We start from the raw sequence: 22,252 nt of genomic DNA, 5'->3' as shown, positions 1-22,252 counted from the left end.
ATATCATAAATATGACTTTGCATTTTTAATTAGAATCTCATAATTCTGACCTTTTATCTCATAATTTCAATTTAAGAAAAAAACTGACTATGTTGTCAATTTGACTTTTTAATTTCATAATTTAGGATTTAATTTCATAATTCATAATCAGAGATAATTCATCTCATAAGTGACTTTATCTCCTTATTTTCTGCTTTGTATACCATAATTTTGGCTGTTTCTCTCATAATTATGACTTTTATTTCATAGTTTTTACATTTTATCTTTTAATTTTGTCTTTTTATGTCATAATTATGGCTTATCTCATCGTTTTGACTTTTTATGTCAATTTTGGCTCTTCATCTTGTCATTTTGACTTATTATCTCTAAGTTTTGACATTTTAATGGAATCATTTTTGCTTTTCATCTCCCGATTCTGACTTTGCCGTCTGTAATGGTGTTTTATGCGATGGCTGACTCACCATTGGGATATGTGCTGCCTTTCAGGGGTGGAGATGGGCTTCCATCCATGACCCCACCTTGGAGAGACGACTGGCACGTGGCGATGGGGCCAAAGAGGTCCAGGCCAAAATACAACATCCTTTTTATTTCCATTTCTGTTTGCTACATCTCATTACAGTAAGCACATGAACGAGATAAGTCAACATACAGACAGTCCAGTCACTGAGCACATAGAGAGCCGCTTCCCAACAACAACACAAGAGTCCACCGGGGTCCCGGACCCGTCTTTGTGGGTGGGGTGGGGGGTTGGGGGGGGCGAGGGGGTGTCTTCCATGGCTCAGTGCGTACATACATGCAGTGGCGTTGCTGGAGAGCTAGCAAACAGCTGCTAATTCACAGGTTAAGTTTGACTCATGAATATTCATCCAGCGTACGTCGGTGAACGAGCCGAACGTTAAGACGGCGCTACGTCTCGGATGGAAAAAGAAATGACGCGACATATCGATAATATTCACAAACTATCTGAATTGATTCCACGATATCTACAAATTCACAAGTCGGTTACACGGTTCTCAGCTATGGGTCGTTAGTGTACTACGTGTATACGGCTATCTACCCATTAAGAGAATTGCATCCACATTTTAGAGGTTAGGTTGTATAAAACATAAGCTGTACCGGATCCCATAAATATATTGAAGTACTGTGGATATACTGCATCTGGATGGCGTGACGTGTTAACTCTGGCCCTGCGTGAAAGGAACTCCAAACACCCGACAGTTGCATGAAAAGAGTGCAGGGAACTCAAACCAAGGCAAGCCATTCTTACACGCACGGCGCTGCCCTCGCTCACATGACCTCCATGAAGTTGTGGCGTTCCGGTGGCCACTCGTGGACGGACAAACGCCACGCAAGACGTGCCGGCGGGGAGACGACAAGTGTTGTGATGACGCGTCCAATACGGAACTAAATCCGTTTTAGCAAACTGAATTTGAATATTTTAGAGACATCTAACAAACATTTCTGAATGGGCACGACTTTGTTCGCTAATCACGTAGCCGTGGTTAGCGAGTATAAATCGCATTCAATAGCTTACCGGCGATGTACGTAGCATGTGTGGGGGTTCTTTGCATGGTTTCTTAGCATTAGTCACCACAGAGTAAGATGGAATACTGTCCTGGCTTGGCTAGGCATGCCCATAACACTGAGTCACACCAATGCTACCGTGCATCATTGGAGCGGAGTCACTTCCTGTGTCAGATTAGCAAAAACAACAACGTCACACTTAGGCTGTGTCCATATGGGTACTGTTTTGGCCTTTGTCCACGCCGAGACCTATCTGTGTCCATCCCACCCACAGGTAAAGCACATCTTGGGGATTGAAACTGACTGGGAGCATCTGAATGCATCTTTGGTTCCAGCGTGAAGTGAAACAAGCTACGGTCTCTTCAGTTCATTCGGCGTCTTGGCGATTTGATGACCAGTGGCTGCTGCGTTTGAGGCGTTACGTCAGTGCCGCTCCGCTGGTCGGTGAAGTGAAACACAAACCAGCAGCCAATCAGAACTTGCCTTTTGTTTTTTTTCCCGCACCTTGTTATGAAAGTGCTGTCCAAAGATACTCTATGTTCCATGTGGTGCCACACGTATGTTTCATATTTAGCTCACTCTTCTCACATTTAGCTGACTTTTGTTCACATCTGACATAAACATGAAATGTCAAACCTAAATCTATAAATGTTAAATAAAAAATAACAAATCTGAAGGTCAAATCTACATCAAAATGATAAATCTAAACTCTAATCTATCTATTTAAATTCTAACTCAAAATCTAAATCTTGATGCTAAATGTTAAATCAAAAATAACAAATCTTAATGTAAAAATTAAATCTCAATTATAACTCTAAATCCGAATATAAAATAAATAAATAAAATAAATGATAATAAAATAAATTAAAACATGTAATTTAAATAGTAACTCTAAATCTCAACATGTTGATTTGGATTTAACGTTTTAAATTTAACATTGAATTTGAACATTTATATCGAACCTCTTGATTTAACATTTATATCGAAACTCTAGATTTAACTTTTATATTTAACCTCTGAATCAAAAAATGTTTTACCTATAAATTTAACATTTATATTTATCTCTAAATGTATTTACTAATGCATTTACATTCCTATCAAACCTATAAATAAATGTTTTTAACCTCTAAATTTTACATTTTTAAAACTCTCAATTTAAAATTTATATTTAATCTCTAAATGAAACATTCATATTAAACCCCTAAATTATTTTTTACCTCTAAATTTAACATTTTAAAAACCTCTAAATTTAACATTTATATTTAATCTCTAAATGAACCATTCCTATCAAACCTCTAAATAAATGTTTTTAACCTCTAAATGTAACATTTATATTTAATCTCTAAATGTAACATTCATGTCAAACCTCTAAATGTTTTTCAACCTCTAAATTTAACATTTTTTTAACCTCTAAATTTAACATTTATATTCAACCTCAAAATATAACATTCATATCAAACCTCTAAATTAAAAAAAAAAAAACCTCTAAATTTAACATTTATATTTAACCTCAAAATGTAGCATTCATATTGAACATTTAGAGTCAATATTTCGATGTCATGTTGAAGACGTAATATTTCAATTGAACAGAAGCGTGACGAGAATGAGCTAAATGTGAGAAAGAAAGCTAACTATTCCAAAGAGATGAGCTGAATTTGGGCCTTCCGCATCCCACGAAGTTCATGCTGTCCCGTTTAACCTCAGGAGCCGGCGATCCCCTGATCCACTTGCAGGACAAGAGATTTTCCACACTCGCTCTGAGAGATGTGGCGGTTCATTTCAGTCCTCGCCTATGCATAATTAACCATGCAGTCAAATAATTTAAAAGCCCTGCAGGAGTGGAGTTGCTGAAACCAACGGCCCCGTCACAACATAAATATAAGCATAATAATATATTTTTAGTCCATACTCTATGTACTGTATGTCATACTTTTCCCAGGCAGGGTCACGCAGGGAAAAATGATGCAACTTTGATGTTTTGTAGAGCAACATGAGAAATTGAACCGCCGATATTTGGAGAAAATATCATCTTTGTGATATCAGTGAAAAAGCATATCAGTATCAACTTCAACTTTTGGTAATTTTCCAAATATTTCAAATTCTCAAATAATCGTCATACATTTCCTTGTAGTAATTATGTGATGACCTCAATATCCGATACCGATATCAACCAGCATCAAGCCGATACATATCAGTACCGATAATTATCGGACATGCCTACTTTAGTCCTGTGATTTTTTGACATGATTCTTGTAATATTATGATGTTATCCCCGATATCATATTCATCTATGCTACTAAAATGACATTATTTTTGCTCATAATATCACAATATCACAACTTGCCACCTTTTCTAGTTTGACTTCTGGTAAAATTATTTTTCCAATTATTACTACACGGCTGCACGGTGGTCGAGTGGTTAGCGCGCAGCTAGGAGAGTTCAATCCCACCCTCGGCCATCTCTGTGTGGAGTTTGCATGTTCTCCCCGTGCATGCGTGGGTTTTCTCCGGGTACTCCGGTTTCCTCCCACATTCCAAAAACATGCAACTTCAAATTGTCCATAGGTATGAATGTGAGTGTGAATGGTTGTTTGTCTATATGTGCCCTGTGATTGGCTGGCCACCAGTCCAGGGTGTACCCCCCCTCTCGCCCAAAGACAGCTGGGATAGGCTCCAGCACCCCCCGCGACCCTCGTGAGGATAAGTGGTAGAAAATGAATGAATGAATTTGAAGCTAACTGGTTAGCATGCTAGCGAGTTGGCAATGACAATGTAAACATATACTAATAAAGTGAAAAAAATGTTTGTTTATAAAGCCACAAACAGGTTTCTATGCTCAAACTATGACAATATTCCTTTTATTAACATTGAATCGTGGAAATTAATTTATCGTGGTTGGGTCTGGAACCAATTAACCGCTACAAACAAGGAACGGCTATAATTGGATGAGCGATAATCGATTGGACTTTATTCTTGCACCGTGTTGGCTTTTTTCCGTAACTTAACTTTCCAAAATGGACAACTTTATTTGTTAAAAATACATAAAAAAGTCTCTTTTTAATGTTTTTGACTTAATACTTCTAAAAAGTTATTTCTCTTAATAATTTTATGACATTATTCCCATAAAATGACACGTTAAATTATAATATGTTGACTTATTCTTGTAAAATCTCTGCTGATTTGTTTGGTTAAATGATATTTTAGGAAACGCTTGGGACGCCCCACCTCTCTCTATGTGCTGCGTCGCTATGGTCGGACACCGGCCTCCATGGGCTGTATTTCTGCTGACCTTGGATGCAAAAAGGTCTGCATGACTTTACCGGGGGCGGGTGGGATGGGGGTGGGGGGGGGCTTCATCAAGGTTTATACAGCATGCGTAGCGGATCCGGCAGGAAAAGCCGACTCATAAAATCTGCATGTCTGCAAACGAGGCTAAAAGCACTTTGATAAGCTGGTCCGTGTAAATGAACATCACATCAATATACGGCGCTAATTTATGAAGGTGTTCCTGGGCTGGGAGTCGCTCACGGATGAGTACACCATTTAACCCACAAGAACACGGAGACCGCGTCCTACGTGAGCGTAATACCGTCAGGCTGCAGCTGAGGATCGTTACTCATTCATTCATTTTCTACCGCTTATCCTCACGAGGGATAAGCGGGGTGCTGGAGCCTATCCCAGCTGTCTTTGGGCGAGAGGCGGGGTACACCCTGGACTGGTGGCCAGCCAATCACAGGGCACATATAGACAAACAACCATTCACACTCACATTCATACCTATGGACAATTTGGAGTGACCAATTAACCTAACATGTTTTTGGTACCCGGAGAACATGCAAACTCCACACGGAGATGGCCGAGGGTGGGATTGAACTTGGGTCTCCTAGCTGTGAGGTCTGTGTGCTAACCACTAGACCACCGTGCAGCCCCCGTCGTGCATTATTGACTCCAAAACCCACAGGTTGGAATTGGGGATTGTGTTCCACCGCGTTTGGCGTCTACTGCCTACCATGTTGGGGATCAGTTACTAGATTGTTGCCGGTCGTCTGCTACTAAACACATATGCAGTACAACAAGTGTACAAGTATTTACGTAAGTAAATTGTAAGTAACGTATGTACGTAAGTACAACATGAGTCAATAAAACACAAGAAAGAAAGCAAGCGAAGACCAAAACATGACCACGGAAACTACAAAATATATTTTCCGAATATTCAAAGACATTTCATCTACAAAACACTAACTTATTGATCGTATTCGATCGAATGTGCTGAGGTAACGGCGGAATCGAATCGTGTCCAGGTGTTGGCATCATTGTTGCGATATTTACAGCATATTCGTACACCTCTTGCGACAAACCTCGACCCTGACGTTGGTGACCCCGACGTGAAACCTCATCGTTGTCAACCCTGGATTATTCTCCTGCATTGTCCCTACGCCCACCTCCCCAAGGCCGCCGCCACCTTTTTATAGCCCTTTGCCAGGGTTGTGCAATTCTCTGTTGAAACACAAGGGGGCGCTGTTTTCCGGCACGTCAACTCTTGATGACCTACTGCAGTGTTTTTCAACCATGAGCCACGGCACGTTTTTTACTTTGGAAAAATCTTGTGGCACACCACTAACCAAAAATGTTCCAAAATGTCACCACGACCTCACACGTGCATCAATAAGTCTATGGGAGGAACAAGGTAGGTGTTGCCACACGGACCAATATTACATTGCTCTGCCAGTCTTTACGCCACAGACACTCCACAGTAGCCACGTTTTTACATCACCACTTTTTCTCTTTCCCAATGACCTTTTGGGAAACAATGGTATCCATGGAAAGGAATATTCCAATCTCTTGTCAACATGCGCCGTGAAAATCAACCAGAATAGTCAATAGGGCATGCCCAGTAAAATGTAAACATCAACATCACGTGATACCGGCTTCCCCAAGTTTTTCTTTCACTTGTTATATAACTCCGTATTGCCAGTTTTTCGTCTGTCCAGTCTTGAAATTTAGTTTGAATCAAAAACAAACTTTGCTTAGTCCAGTGCCGATTGCTGGCCTCCATTTTTAAAAGTGAAGAACGTCTGGATCTGCGTGTTACGTAATATCTGAGCATGTGCTGAAAGAACGCACCTGGGATAAATTTAAACAGGAAAAGATCAAATTCAATCTTGCTAATATTTTATAATTAAACTCAGGACATGTTTTATATAGATATATATTTTCTTTTTTAATAAAACTGCACTTGTGAATGGCGTATAGAAGGGTTTAGATTCTGTTCCACAGATGGCGCTAATGCACACGAAAGCTGCTTGCCAACCGCCAATAAACAACAGAAGAAGAAAAACACCACGAAGAAGAAGGCACCCTGACAACTTTCCGTTTGAGCCGGTACAAGATACCTCAATCGGATTGGTTAAAGGAATATTCCACCCCTGTTCAATTCTTTCCGTTTGAGCAAATAAACCAAATGCAATTGGAATATTTGGGCCATAATTGACATAATATTTGCAAATGATGATTAATCAATGTTAATTATAAAAAGTGATATTGGATAATTCCTCACGGCACACCTGACGGTTTCTCAAGGTACACTAGTGTGCCGCGGCACAGTGGTTGAAAATCACTGACCTACTGCATTGTTAGCTTCCTTCATTGCGAGCGAACAATGGCAGTTCCAGACCGACGGCGGAGTGTTATAGTATGATGAAATCATGAAATGGCTGAAAATACTGCTGATTTTTACGATTTTTATGTTTTAAATTAATACAATAACAGCAGCAGGCTGCAAATGGCCCCCGGGCCAGACTTTGGACACCACTGCTTCCTTTCAGTTCCACCAGCCAAAGCAGAATTGTCAAAATGGGATTGGAATCAGAGGCCAAACATCTGGATCAGGACCTCCCCCGCTGGAATTGTCACTCTTATGTCGGATCATCGCCACTGCGAGGCGGGCTTCGTGCTCAGGGATCGCCCAATTACACAAAGTAGCGACTTGTCGCCACTTTTAAGATTGACAGGTGATGGTGACTTAACCGACTGAGGTGTTTGTGTCGTCCCGTCTCAGCCAGACGACTTCACCTTCCGCGCTGATGGGCAATTTTACACCCGGTGCAGGCGGGGGGACGCAGCCACATAGCATCACCAGAGTTAGCACCACCAGAGTGGGTGAGCTTGCGTAGCTCACCCACGTAGGCGTAGGCTACACGGATCCTCTTTCATCAAACACACATCCCCAACTAAAGCCAGTGGACTTGAAAATGCATCGGCGACCCCCGCGGGATGCGGACGCAATTCCAGATGATACCGCATCGGCTGTGTTGAAAGGCCAGACTGTGAGGATTATTAATAACGGTCCTAAGGAAGTGTACTGCCTGCCCACAGTAAAGCTAGCCCGGAATGGCGGCGTAGCTAACGCATCCCCGCGTCCTCGCTGTGTGTACATGCATGTTAGCATATCAACTCTTGCCTTTGAAACCTGACACGCATGCTTGCATTTGACTACTCTACAAAACGGCAAACGGTCAAGATACAAAAGGAGCACTCAAGAGGCGACAGGGCCAGAGCTAAATGGAAGGAAATCAAACGCAACACACTGCGTCGCATCGCCGTCATATTATTCCGCCCCCAGCGACGGTGTTGGGGGGGGTTTAGCGAGCTTTCTAAAGTGGTACCCTTTACACAGACCACAATATGGTACTTCTGTTGACAATTGCCCCGAGGTGTAACCATGGCGCCACATTGACTGGCTGTGTAATAAAGGGTCTGATGGGAGGTCATGTGACTGCTTGCCGCCGTCGATGCAGATGAGCAAAACATCACAGCACAAGCACACGCGTACGTACACTCATCGGAAACTTCATTTCACACTCTAATGAGATCCAATACAGGGGCTGTACTCCGCCAAGACTCATTCCGGTTGGTCCATCTGTTCCTTATTTGTCGGCTGCTGCTGGTTGAAGGAGGGCGGCCTCCAGGGGGACGCCATCCGGGATTCCCACCGGAGCCTCGTGCTCTCTTAACGGGCCTTACAGTGCCGCTGAGGTCAGTGTATGGACTGACGGGACTTTACCCGTGTCCCCCAAAGGGGCGGTCTGGTTGTGTGGTACACGTCGCTGTTTGGATATCCAGAGTTGGTGAAGGCACCTCGGCATGCGAACGCCGCGTTTTCCAATTCAAGTCTGGTGTGTTAGCGTAATACGGTAATACCTTTCGTATGGAACGGGTTTATACATCGCTCTTCTGTTGAACTACATCCCTTGATAGATCATAGCTTTTCACAAATAAATGAATGAATAAATATTGGCTGTTTGGTGCTATGCTATGGTCTATTATTATTCAAAACACATAAAAATACTGTATTTTCCGGACTATAAGTCACACTTTTTTTCATAGGTTGGCTGTTCCTGCGACTTATACTCCAGAGTGACTTATAAATGAAAAAAGTGTTTATGTTACATAAACACTGGACACCTTTTCTGTTTATTTTTTGTGTAGCTGAATAAGCATTGTGTTAGCATATCTTACACCTATTCAGCCTGTTCTCTATTCTTTTATTGTTAGAACTTGCCTTCCAAGAGGACGTAATGTCTGTTTTGGTCAAGTAGTTTGGAAAATTACCCGAAAAATGCAACTTATACTCCAGTGCGAGTATGGAGTAGGTAGTATGCTACCTAATTATGCAATTTTGGCCTTGTGCGACTTATACTCCGGAGCGACTTATAGTCCAGAAAATGGGGTATAAGCCATATATTATGTATTATATGATATAATCTCATCACTAGGTGGCAGTAATGATATTAGCTTGACACTGCATGAAGTCATGAAGTCAGCCATGGCATGTCCCACATGATTGAGTGAGAAAAAAAACTCTTCTCCCATTCCGTGTGGAAGTGGTACATTTTTGGCTTTTGACACATTAACTTTGAAGCTGGGTTGCACGGCGGTCGAGTGGTTAGCGTGCAGACCTCACAGCTAGGAGACCAGGGTTCAATTCCACCCTCGGCCATCTCTGTGTGGAGTTTGCATGTTCTCCCCGTGCATGCGTGGGTTTTCTCCGGGTACTCCGGTTTCCTCTGGTATGAATGTGAGTGTGAATGGTTGTTTGTCTATATGTGCCCTGTGATTGGCTGGCCACCAGTCCAGGGTGTACCCCGCCTCTCGCCCGAAGACAGCTGGGATAGGCTCCAGCAACCCTCATGAGGATAAAAAAAATGAATGAATGATGTATCTTTGTGTAGACGGCCTTCATATGAAACTTCTAAATTAATTTTTTTAACCTCTAAATTTAAATTTTTCTAACCTAAAAATGTAACATTTATATTTAATCTCTAAATGTAATAATTTTGGTAATAATTGTTTTTAAACCTCTAAATGTAACATTTGTATTTAATCTCTAAATGAAACATTCAGCGGTAGAAAATGAATGAATGAATTTGAAGCTAACTGGTTAGCACACTAGCGAGTTAGCAATGTTAATGTAAACAATGAATAACAGGAGTGTAAAAGTGACCACCGGCGTGTTATTTGCATGTCCACAGGGGTTTAATAATGTGAAAAAAATGTTGTTTATAAAGCCACAAACAGGCTTCTATAATGAAACTACAACAATATTCCTTTTATTAACATTGAATTATGGAAATTAATTTATGGTGGTATCTGGAACCAATTAACCGCTATAAACAAGGGACAGCTGTAATTGGATGAGCGATGATCAAGTCTAAAAACTCATCAGTGAATTGATTAGTCGACAGTGGGAATTTGTGGTCAAGGGATCCAGCCTGGGCGGGATGGCTGCTGTTACCCGATTTTCCGGGCTATAAGTCGCACTTGGTTTCACTTTGATCATTTATTACCATCGATAGCCCGTTCAGAGGGCGATCCGGGCTAGCGACACCGAGGATGAAGAACTCATTGGAGTCAGTGATGCGGAACGAGATCGGGAGTTCGGTGAACTTTCTTATCAGTGACCTTGTACTCGCTGGATTGTTGTGTTAATTTGGGCCTCCCGGGAATGTTCTTTATGCGGAATAACTGTTCACTTGCCGTTCCAGGTGACCCGTCTGTTCTTCCTGTCTGTCGGTGCCGTGAATCAAAGCGAAAATGGTTCCTTCCTTGCTACATCAGCCCCTTCTACTTCCAGTAATTCCTGCGTGCTAATGAACCGATGGCGCTCATTAGGTTGTGTGCAGGCAATAATACTTCTGTGTTAATATCACAGTATTGATGTTTATTGTTGTGATTTGCAGTGGTGTAGAAGCTCACTGCATTGTACTAACATCCGCGTATTGGATCTCATTAGCTGATGCAGGAGAAATGTCCAGTGAGACTATTTACACACACAGACGCACACACATACACAACAAGGTGTTTCATGGTCTCCCGTAAAGCTGTCTACCCTCCATCCTGAAGCCATCAGACCGAGCAGAGATCAGATTCAGTTGAGGTTGTTTGTTTCTATGATGGTGGGCTTCCTGTTGACGTATGTGGCCCAGTAGCCCAAGTTGAAGATGAAGAAAAGAATGGGGAAAATGATGCGCGATATCTTGTCCACTTTGCTGACTCGGTTGTAGGACTTCTTGGCTTCTGTGTAGGGATCGTCCATTTTGTGAAGGTAGGCGGCGTGTTTGGCGGACGCCCCGGCCCCGGCACCGGCCCCGACCCCGACTCCGGCAGCGGCACCGGCGCTCTTCGAAATGGTGGTTAAACCTTGGTCCTTTGCCACGTTGATGGCGTAGGTGGTTCCAACAATGTTGAAGGTATTATTTGCCTTTTTGGAGAGAGTTGCAGATTCTCTTCTCTGAAGAGGGAAGAAAAGAAAAAGGCAGCAGAAGGGTAGTCAGAGGAAAAATGTAGCGGACTCCACAATACTTCCATTTGAACTCATAAAGAGGAAATAGAAGCAACACCACGAGACACGACACACACAAGAGCAAAACAAAAGCCTAACCATATCGTTAATCCTGGCCATGTTAGCCTGAAACGGTTCCTGAAAAGAAAAGTAGAAAAAGAAAAAAAGTTTACCAGTTACATTTGACACGATTACTATTGTCAAATCTGCATCATACAAGGCTTGATGGCAGAAAAAAAGGGCAAAAAAATCATCAGCTGTAGGGGTGTCACCAGATGAGGCGATGCACGAGATCGGGTTTGACGTTACTTACGTAAGAAAAAGCAGACGTGGGTATGCAGCAATCTCATTTGGTGTCTGCTACGTCACTTTTCTGCACTCACCACACCACCGAGACACAGATCCCGTACGGCTGAGAAGAGGGCTCACTCCTTTCATGCCGTTGTTCTATGCAACAATACGCAGAGTGACCCCTCTTCCTGCCTGTTTGGAGGCCAGAGACGAGGGAAACAGACGCGCATGCCAGTATATCATTGATTACCATCACGGACCAAGGACCCGCAAAACACTATTTTCACATTTTAGTCTCGCGAGATCTTGTGACACCCCTAAAAAGCTGTCAATTATTATTATTATTTTTAAAAAAGTGCTGAAATTGGAAGAATTCAAGTAGAGCTGGGATGGCAGGTGTGTGATATCGCTGACAGCTGCAGCACAGAGCATGATGCCGGCGGGGGTGGGGGTGGGGGGGTGGAGCGGGGAAGGGAGGGGGTTTGGGCATGAAAAATAAGGGAAAATAACAATCCCTGTAGTCATGTCTGACAAATCAATGAGAGCAACCAGGCCTCTTCAGGCAAGCAACCGGCGATAAAACAAACACCACAAAGCCTGCATGAGGCAAACGGGGAGGGGGGGGACTTCCGGAGGAAAAACCATGAAGACTATCTTTGACGCTGGAGGAACGCTTTTGTCTGTCTGTCAAGACTCTTATTTACCGAAGCTTAGCAGGACGTGATTTCATTATCCTGGAAACATTATCCAGTCAGTGTAGGACGGGGGCGTTCAAACTTCAATTTTGACACGTTGCTATTTTGTGAGCCATAAGATAAGAAGTTATACTGTTTATATTTCAAGAGAAACTTTGTCATGTAGGTGAAAAAGCTAAACTTTCCCTCAACCTAATTTTCCAAAAATGTTTTTTTCTCATTGGAATACAACTTTTACCTCGTAATATTTGCACTATTCCAACTTTTCATTCATTCATTCATTCATTTTTGGGAAATGCTGGAGCCTATTCCAGCTGTCTTCGGGCGAGAGGCGGGGTACACCCTGGACTGGTGGCCAGCCAATCACAGGGCACATATAGACAAACAACCATTCACACTCACATTCATACCGGAGGAAACCGGAGTACCCGGAGAAAACCCACGCATGCACGGGGAGAACATGCAAACTCCACACAGAGATGGCCGAGGGTGGAATTGAACTCAGGTCTCCTAGCTGTGAGGTCTGCGTGCTAACCACTCGACCGCCGTGCAGCCTATTCCAACTTTCTTCTTACTTTATTACAATAATATTTTGACTTCTCGTAACACAACTTTTTTTTTCAAATTTTCTAAAAATTAAGTTATTTTTTCTCAAATAATAATTTTACAACAAATACTTCAACTTTATGCTACTAAAATGACATTTCCCCCCTTGATAATATTAGGAGCCCCATTGGAAAGAATAACTTGACTTATTATTATGAGTTAGATTTTTGTTTATTAGGAAGGCAACAATACCGGTATCTGTATCATTCAAAACTGCATTTTTCATCTTTATTATCCACATCCTGGAATAAATAAGTCAGCGGCCCATGCATACGCTGTAATTGCGCCATGCCCTGAACTCCATTAGGGAAATGTGATTTTCTACACTTGCTTGTTATTGCTGCTATTATTTTATGATGAATTGAAAAAAGGGTCTCACGGCTGACTTTTTTGATGTGTTGCCTCGACTTCGGCTGTATTGCCATTGTGATAATGACTTGGTTTTATTTTGTTCTCTTTAATAACAAACCGGATGTGTGCTGTGGAAATAATGAAGGCTATGTACTATTATCATGAAATATTGATGTATTGCGCCTAATTATCTTTATTGCCATATTGAATGGTGAATGATGTATCATTTATTTTCTGTGCTGTTTTTGTTTGATGTGGTTCTAACTAGCACCAGCTAGCAAGTTTTTGGACTGGAAAAAGCCAAGCTTGAGTTTTTTGTATTGGATTTTCTATTCATGGCTGTGCGCCAAAGAAAAGGAAAGCCATCACTACGGCATCCTGACACGCTCAACCGTTGAATCTAACATTCCTGACTGAAATATTCCTGTCATAAATGCAAAGTGGGTCTACCAGAGGCAACCATGAAATGTAGTCCACCGTAACGGTCCTGAACCATATGCACGGCACTCAGGGACGTGGGAGTGGGGATAATTACATGTATTAAAATTGTATGTGATGTAGTGTTGTAAGCGTAAGAGTGAGAAACTGGAGTATCGTATAAAAGCCGAGTGGAGTTCTGGTACGAGGTCATTAAATCCGAACAATACATTCCCACTTAAACAGGTTGGTACATACATTAGCGTCTCACTGCTTTCATTTCTGCTTGGAGCCCACAGCTTTGGTTTTTGCTCTACTTTTTCAGCTTCATTTGACTTTCCTTCCTTCCTCCTGCCTTCACTCCATCTTTTTAATTAGCATAACTAATGTCCCTCGTTTCCGCTCCCAAATGCTTCATGGTGGATCTCTTTTGTGCACATTGCTCATCATGGCTTGTTTTGTTAAGTCTTATACTTAATGTCGGCGTTCACACACAAATGGGGTCTGAAAAGGCACAATGGAGTCTTGGGATAGGCCGCTGTGGCACCATCGGGAACTCAAACCTGATTTCCACCCAATGCGAAGGCTACCTACACAGCTCTAAGGCACCTTTGTGTTGAGCTAAAACCAAAAATACTGTTCTGTGGATGAAATGAACTGTTATTAGCCCCAAAACATGCATATAGTATTTAAGGTAATTTTATTTTTTGCCTATATTAAGCATTTCTAGCATAAAATGATTAAAATCACTGAAATACAAATATAAGGCATTCAGAAAACGCATTAAAAGACGCTGTTATCATATGTAGTATTCTAGATTGGTCACTAGGTGTCAGTAATGTTACTGTTATGTTGGGCGAAACACACAAGCACCAGACGTGATTGCTGGTACAACAAGCTTTGATTGCAGGTTTGAACGATCTCACCATAGGTACAATAATCCCTAACCCGTAACCCACACCAAGCTAAAACTCCACTTTGAGCCCCCCCCACATTACTTCCTGCCCCCCCGATGATGATGACGGGACACATTTACAGTACCACACATAAGCACAAGTCTTATTCATGTCTCATTTTCTTTTATTATGTCGACTACATTGGCTAACAGGAACATAAAGTGACTATAGGGGTGTTATTTCATGTCTAGAGGGCTCTAGCAATGCTAAAAACCGTATTTAGAAGGTTGCAAACAGGTTTTTGGTGCTCTAACTATGAAAATATTCAATTAAAGAGGATGAACCAAGGATTACTTCACAGTCAAACCTCGTTTTTTGTCATGAATTTGTTCCAAATGATCAGACCCAACATAAATCCAATGAATCCCTTCCAGACATCCAAAAATATACAAAACAAACACACGGCAAATTCAGTGGCTTAATGAAGCTTTAGCATGATTAGTACCTTTATTTTGGTTTGAAATGCTACTGAGAACCTGATACAATTTCTTTAGTTATCTGTACTATACTATATTGTACTGTATTGTACTGTATTGTACTGTACTGTACTGTACTGTACTGTATGAGTTACTGGCACCTGAATCATTCAAGTATGAATAAAGATACTAAATGGACCTTTATTATTATTATTATTATTTTTATGTTATTATTGTTATTATTATTATTATTATTATTAGTAGTAGTAGTAGTAGGAGTAGTAGTAGTAGTTTGAGTAGTGCAAAATAAAGTCCAAACGTACACGCATAATAAGGATGATTCAACGCTGTGGTTCCCAAACGCCCCCTTTTTTGGGGTCATGTGACATGTCTGGGTCGCAGGAAGGGACATCCCAGAGGATTCATGACGTTTGTCGCATGTGCGCGGGTGGAAAAAAATACAGCTATGGAGAGAGGGAACGGGGGGCGGGGGTAGCCGGAATGTAAAAAAAAAAAAAGAAATTGCAAGCTTATTTAACGATTTCCTGGCCGGAATCTGTCTATAGTGTCCCGACTCTATAGGAACCATTATCCAGTTGCCAAACTCCAAGAGTTCTGATAACCGAACTCTACAAAAACTGGCCTACGAAAACCAAGGTTCCACAGTAGAGGCATAATGATATGCATCTTAATTGCGCCATCTAGTGGAAAAGCATTGCATTGTTGCGACACTGAGCAATGAATGCATGGTAGTGAAGAGTACAAAATGTAGATAAAGCTTTTTTGGAAAAAAAAAACCCTGACAGGTTGCTAAGCTTCAGGCTTTTGTGTTTTTTCTGCAGTCCAATCAGGAGTTGGTATCACGGTGACTTCAAGTTGTTGCTGGCCCCGAGACCGCCATCGACTTTTCTCCGCCAAAACAGCGGGTTGTAATAAAGTTCGGGGGGCCTGAAGGGGTCCATCTCAAGTCACTTTGGAGGCACGAAGACAAAAGTCGGAGTCTGCCCCGCGGACAGCCAATGTCTTTTCCGGGACATTGATTCCTTTTTGTATCGCAGAGATGGCTGACTCAGCAGGAAAAGCTTAATGGCGGCTATAACACGGCGCATGACCTTAATCGGAGCTACCTGAATGTCTTCTTGGCTCTGCAGTTCTTTACTGTCACCATCGGACAAAGTACGTATCATGTACAGTATATACAGTATGCTGTATACTTTCTACAGTATATACAGTACGCGGTATACTTTCTATATTCTCACAGCCAGTTTCCTGTGATTATTAGGCCGGCCTTGGACACGCAATGTAAATCCAACGCTTTCACTGACCTTAACTTTGATTTATGCAAATGTCACGTCTTTTCGGAGTGTGATGAAACATCCCGGAGGCGAATGTACCACATTGTCTTCACATCTTCAAGTGTGGGACGCCTTGTAACCGTCTGTCCCTCTCGAAGATGAGAGATGAGGTGTTGGCATATTTGGCCTGAAGGATTCGTACGTATGGTATAATATTGCGTCCAGGCTAGGGACGTAACGGTACATGTGCTGCCGTGTCCTGTTTTCCATTCCATGCTGGACAATCCACCTCATTGCGGTATATTCTGACCTCATATCCCCTTTCCCACATGGTCCACATGTATTCCAAGGGAGGGACGATCTCCCCCAGCGACACAGTCTATATCGAACAAAATCAGGGCCAGGTCCCCTGGTCTCCCTATCTCCTGGCCCCGTCGTCAAGGTGCAGCGCGCCTGATTTTGAACACTACACCTCCGTAAATGTACAATGACAAATAGCATCACACTGTCAAAGTATATCTGAGGGGTCTCTTTTAGCCCCCAGCTTGTTTTTGGTCATCTCTAATGAGATACAGGGGTGCAGATCCTGGTCTAGGAAATTAGAGCCCTTAGTATCAGATATGGCCGAAAATGCCGATTGCTTACGTAGTTATGCCGCAAGCCTCTGCTTTTCTTATTGATGACAACTGCAAAATAAGCCACAATGGAGACAAAGCCAGCATTTTGATGGAAAAGCTGAGAAAACACGATTGAATTCTCATAACAAAACACAAAAATGGGGGTGATTTTTGTTTTCAGTGGAAATAAAAGTGATAATTTATCCCTTTCATTCATCATTGATATGCATTTTGTCACGTTGCGGCTTGTGAGTTTTGCGCTTCGACCCCAGGATGCAGAGATAAGGACCCAAATGCAAGTAAAAATATATTTATTTATGCTATGCAGCGGAATGACGCACTAGCAAGTCCAACTCAAACATGGCAATGAACCGACAAAAGGAAGATGCACCGGCTGAACTAAATACAATCAACAAATTACAAAGAGGTGCGTGTAGAGGAGAAAGTAAAAGTGCCGGAACACTAGGACAGACCAACACAGTAAATAATACAAAATAAGGGTATGAACTAGGAACAGAGGCAAAAAAGGAACTAAACGAGCTGTCACGAGGTGGAGAAGCCCGATCGTGACACATATTGGATTAAAACCATGAAAATATGCTTTATGTTAGGTTTTGGATGTCCGGAATGGATTATGTATGTGCTTTATTTCTTATTCATTGGCCATTCATCCTTATCAACCTCACTCAAGCTGCAACGAAAAATAACGACACATGGAACCCCGTGTGTACTATGGAAATAGTAAATAGTACGCAGTACTATGCAGGTATGGAAATACACGCTGACAAAAAAAATGACGCTATTTTATGCTCATCTGTAACCCGCAAAGCATGCTGGGTAGTTACACGAGTGTTGCCGATTTGAGTGTAAATTCTGTGTAAAACTGTCACACATTAAAATAATATCCATCAAACTGCTTAACGAGACGGAGACCAATTAGCCGAGGCAGTGACCAGCGTCACGCTCCGTCCGTCTGACATCACGCGGCACACCAGAAAGCGGCTCCAGGGGAGGGAAGAGGAGCGACCATAGAGGAGCCGCCCCATCCGCTCAACCAGCTTTGCGGCGCCCGCGTCCCATTCCTGCCATCGTACACCTTAGCCGGCTGGAGGTGAGCTAATTAGCCCGGCGGTTAAACAGATTGTTAGTCAACCCGGAGGGAAGAACGCGCCATTGAAGCAGTATAACCTCCACGGCAAATGAGTCCACGCTGACTCCACTGCAGCTCATCATATCAGACCTAAAAAAGAAAGCGCCTGCGGGAGATGAAGTCATCCTTTGGTTCCAGTAGCCGAAAAGCTGCTTCTGATGACCGAGGACAGTATTTTCCTAAGGTCTCATGAGGCTAAAACCGCCCCCCACCCCTCGTAGGCTCCCCTTCTACTGTTTATTTCCATACAAAAAAGGCCAAAAAAGCAGCCATCGGATCTTTTTGCTTTCCAGTAGTTCACTCATGTGGGGCAGCGAGGCCGATTTTAGTGTCGTGTCTCCCACTGTGACCCGCTTCTTTTTGATCTATCACGACAACTGCATGCTCAGCATCGCCGCTGAGAGCCAAGCGCGGGCTGATGCCACCAAGACGAGGCATCAGACAGACGCCGCCGTGTGCTTTAGAGTGGAGATCCTCCTCAACGATTCTTTCATTTCACTATCCCCCGCCGCGCTCCCCGCACTGCCGATCTTACCATCAGAAAACGCTGCAAAGGTTGAACTAGCAAACACCGCTAGTCTAGCATCACCGGAATTGCTAATAATCAATTTCTGGATGCACCTGAAGTACTGCATAACAGTACACTTTGTACTATTATTACTTATTAGTGTTAACTCACAACCAGACAGGGCGATACGCCAGATTGGATCCACAAGAACGAGGCAAGATTTGATTAAAGTTACCTTTTCATTTGAATGAAAAATAACACAGAACAAATTTACGCTAATTGACATAATTGTGTACATTTTTAATGAATAATAATGATATACATTACCGCTCAAAAGTTATTTATTGAAATTCAAGTTGTGCAAGTCCAATCAATATATTGAAAAGGTAAACAGGTACGTGGTGAAGTGCCAGAGGTTTTTCAATATAGGTTAATTTGATTTGAACATGCATCAGATTACAATTGAGTGCATCCCATAATCAGTTCCCAGTTCCACATGTCCAAAAGGAGTAGGAAGAAGCAAAGCTTATTAAATCCTACCCCTCCATCTGGTACTTTTACAATCACTAACTGTTACATTTGTTCACTTCCTGCTTTCCTAAAATAATTAAATTAAATTTTATTACTTATAACTTTACTAACTATTATTCAGGTTGTCCAAGTCCAATCAATAGCATGAAAAGGTACACAGGTACGTGGTGAAGTGCCAGAGGTTTAGGTTAAACGTTGTGGAATTGGCTTTGGGACGTGTACAGTATTTCGTAGTATTATAGTATTATATTTATCACAGGCCATTCATCTTTCACTATTAAAGACAAATGTTTTTATGAGTTGTTAGAATCCAGGTTTTAGCTCTTTCTCGTCACATTATTCCCTAGTGCTCTATGATCCCCGTTCCGAGTGGCCCCACGAGGGCCCCTGGGCCACACTTTGGACACCCGTGTGTGTCCGGCAATACTCCGGAGCGAAGACTGCTGGACACTTAATGGAACATATGCAGATAAAACTACCATATGCAGTAGTGCTACGGCTACATTATATTAAAACTGCATTTGTGTGTCATTTAAACGCCACCTGACATGATTCATTAACTTCAATAAATATATTATATATTGTTTGAAATTCCAAGTTCTACATTGATACCATCGGGTATCCTTGGTTCAGTATATTTTTCATCAAAATAGTCTTTGTGCCAAAATATCGTGTTGCTGCTGGATGTTCATGATTCTGAATGATGCGGTCAGTTTTTTTTTTTTTTCCAAAAGAAGATTGTTTAAGGCAAAAAACAATGGATGAAGCAAGTGCAGAGAACGAGAACGAGAGACAGAGAACCCCAATTCTGTCCTTTTATGCTATTATAATATGCTATTCCACCGGTACACAGGAAAGAACTGCAAAGAACGACCAATGCGTCAAAGATGACACATGCGAGTACATTGTGGAGAGTGGGGTGTGGGGGTGGGGGTGAGGTGAACAATGACATTCTTCCACGTACAATAACACAGGCTATAAGTCCTCCAGTGTCATTTATACTTCCAATTTTGTGTTTCTTAGGCGACCAATCTTCATCTCCATGTCTTTTCCATTGCTTGGATCCATGTTCTCTATTTCATATCTAATGTTTCTGAGGACACATCACGCCGATCTTGGCTCTAATCACCTCAAACATCAACTGTGTTTGTTAACCAGACTGACTTTACCCCGATTACGGGGCTGAACTATAAATGGGATTTTTGCACATTTTACAAAGAATATATAAGATATTTCTAACAATATATAACATGAAAGGAGCCTTTAAAGATGTACAAGGCATTGCAAGTGTAGGTGTTGAGGCTCTCAAGTATTTTACTGAAGGCTGTTTAGACTTCAGCATTTGCATTTTGGCTTCGCCTTTCAAAGAAAACACAATCCTTTAACTTGAGTCAAGCACACACACACACACACACACACACACACACACAAATGAACTAGCAGCAAATGCTGCGCTCTCATGTTTATTTCAACTTTCTTGCACTGATCCAATTACTTCCACCGTCTTCTCTGCTCATAAAAACACAAAAGAGCGCAGACTATTGACAAATCTTCGGGCTGTGATACGCCTTGGGAGAGAAAATAATATCGGCCTCTGGGGATTACTCCAAATCATGCACTCTCACTTTTTTTTTTTTCCTCGTCGGTGTGCCTTTTTTTCTTAAATTGAGCAGACGGTACCCAAGATGCTGTCTCATCTTGACAGAATGGGTTTACACGGACTAAGATGGGGCTTGAACATATGCTGCCATCCTAAATTGGGGCCAGCGTCTCGGGGAGTTTACCTCTGTTTCTGCTCTCCCTGCTCCACCCCAGCGTCCTTGTTCCATTTGGCTCTTAATGAATAAATAAAAGCGCCTTTACAAAGTAGTCTGGGCTGCTTTAAGGGGAACTCTCCCAATTTCCAATCCGCCCTCCACTGTCAACTGACGTCACGACGCTCGGAGCAAGAATATAAAAGATAAACACGGGGGCCTCTTTTATTGTCGAGATATGTGCGTGCAGTTTTCAAGCGGGGGCCACTCACCCTGATTTCCATGCCCTCTTTTTTCCCATCCCACGCCCAGCTGCGCTTGGTGAAGTAGTTGACGGTGGCAAACTCAATCAGGGCTGAGAAGACAAACGCATAGCACACGGCCATGAACCAGTCCATGGCTGTGGCATAGGCAACCTTAGGGAGGGAGTTGCGAGCACTGATGCTCAGGGTTGTCATGGTGAGGACGGTGGTGACGCCTGAGGACAGAGTCAAAACATCAGTCAAGGTGGACACACCCCACAAGGAAAGTCGTTGTTTTGCGATGGTTCCACTTTGGGGGCTCATCGGTAACGGGTGTAACCCTCGTCTAAGTACTTCATACTCGGGGTGCACCGATACATGCTTCAATGGAAAACTGCATATCTCATCTTTATCATCCAAATAAACACAAATGATGTGTTTGGCCGTAATGGCCGTGTCCAAACTATTTTCAGCAGGGGTCACATACAAAAAAAAATCTTGAAAAGGCATATTTAGTATCAACTTCACTTTTTTGTCCCACGTTTGTATTGTTTTCTTTACATTTCCATATTTACCAATTTGCTTCTTAAAGGGGAACTGCACTTTTTTGGGGGGGGAATTTTGCCCATCACTCCTTATGTGAAACATGGACACATATTTCTTCCCCCTTTTCTGTGCATTCTAGCAATAGAAAATGTGTGAATATAATTAAAATATAAATATCTATTTTGACACTAAAGCCCTCACAAAGCAACAGTGTCACAAAATGACTAGTATATTAACCCAGCAATATTATTATTATTGTAGCAGCTAGCATGAAAAACTATTTTCGTTAGCCTCGCTAACCGCTAGTCTCAGCGTCCTTCACAGACGGAAGAGTGGATACCTCGCTCTCCGTTTGGCTACAAAGACTCAACAAGATGCTGGGTTTTGACCCGAGGACTGGAGCACACAGAAGATGTGCTGGAAGACACAGCCATCCCAAGGAAAGCCGATCTTAAGTGTTGTCGCTGTATCTATGCTGCTGTTGTTGTTATTGAAGGAACTAGCATAAGTATG

The 22,252-nt window shown here is 42.2% G+C and overlaps 1 protein-coding gene across 2 annotated transcripts in view; it reads right to left on the bottom strand.

Annotated features, from left to right (window-relative positions):
* Nucleotides 1-5,289: 5,289 nt before the first annotated feature.
* The window catches only part of gabra3 (gamma-aminobutyric acid type A receptor subunit alpha3), a 113,782-nt gene continuing 96,819 nt past the window's right edge, over nt 5,290-22,252 (bottom strand). Inside the window, exons 9-11 of one of the 2 annotated variants that reach the window (XM_058076969.1) lie at nt 21,224-21,429; nt 11,464-11,502; nt 5,290-11,313 (exon numbers count right to left, since the gene is read on the bottom strand). In XM_058076969.1, coding sequence (XP_057932952.1) covers nt 10,951-11,313; nt 11,464-11,502; nt 21,224-21,429 — 608 coding nt within the window. In that variant the 3' untranslated portion in view covers nt 5,290-10,950. The remainder of the gene's footprint in view (nt 11,314-11,463; nt 11,503-21,223; nt 21,430-22,252) is intronic. The other variant, XM_058076970.1, reaches the window with a different exon arrangement.

Source organism: Doryrhamphus excisus, chromosome 7 (genome assembly GCF_030265055.1).
Source record: "Doryrhamphus excisus isolate RoL2022-K1 chromosome 7, RoL_Dexc_1.0, whole genome shotgun sequence".
Taxonomy (NCBI): domain Eukaryota; kingdom Metazoa; phylum Chordata; class Actinopteri; order Syngnathiformes; family Syngnathidae; genus Doryrhamphus; species Doryrhamphus excisus.
This window is presented reverse-complemented; position numbering and strand designations above follow the sequence as displayed.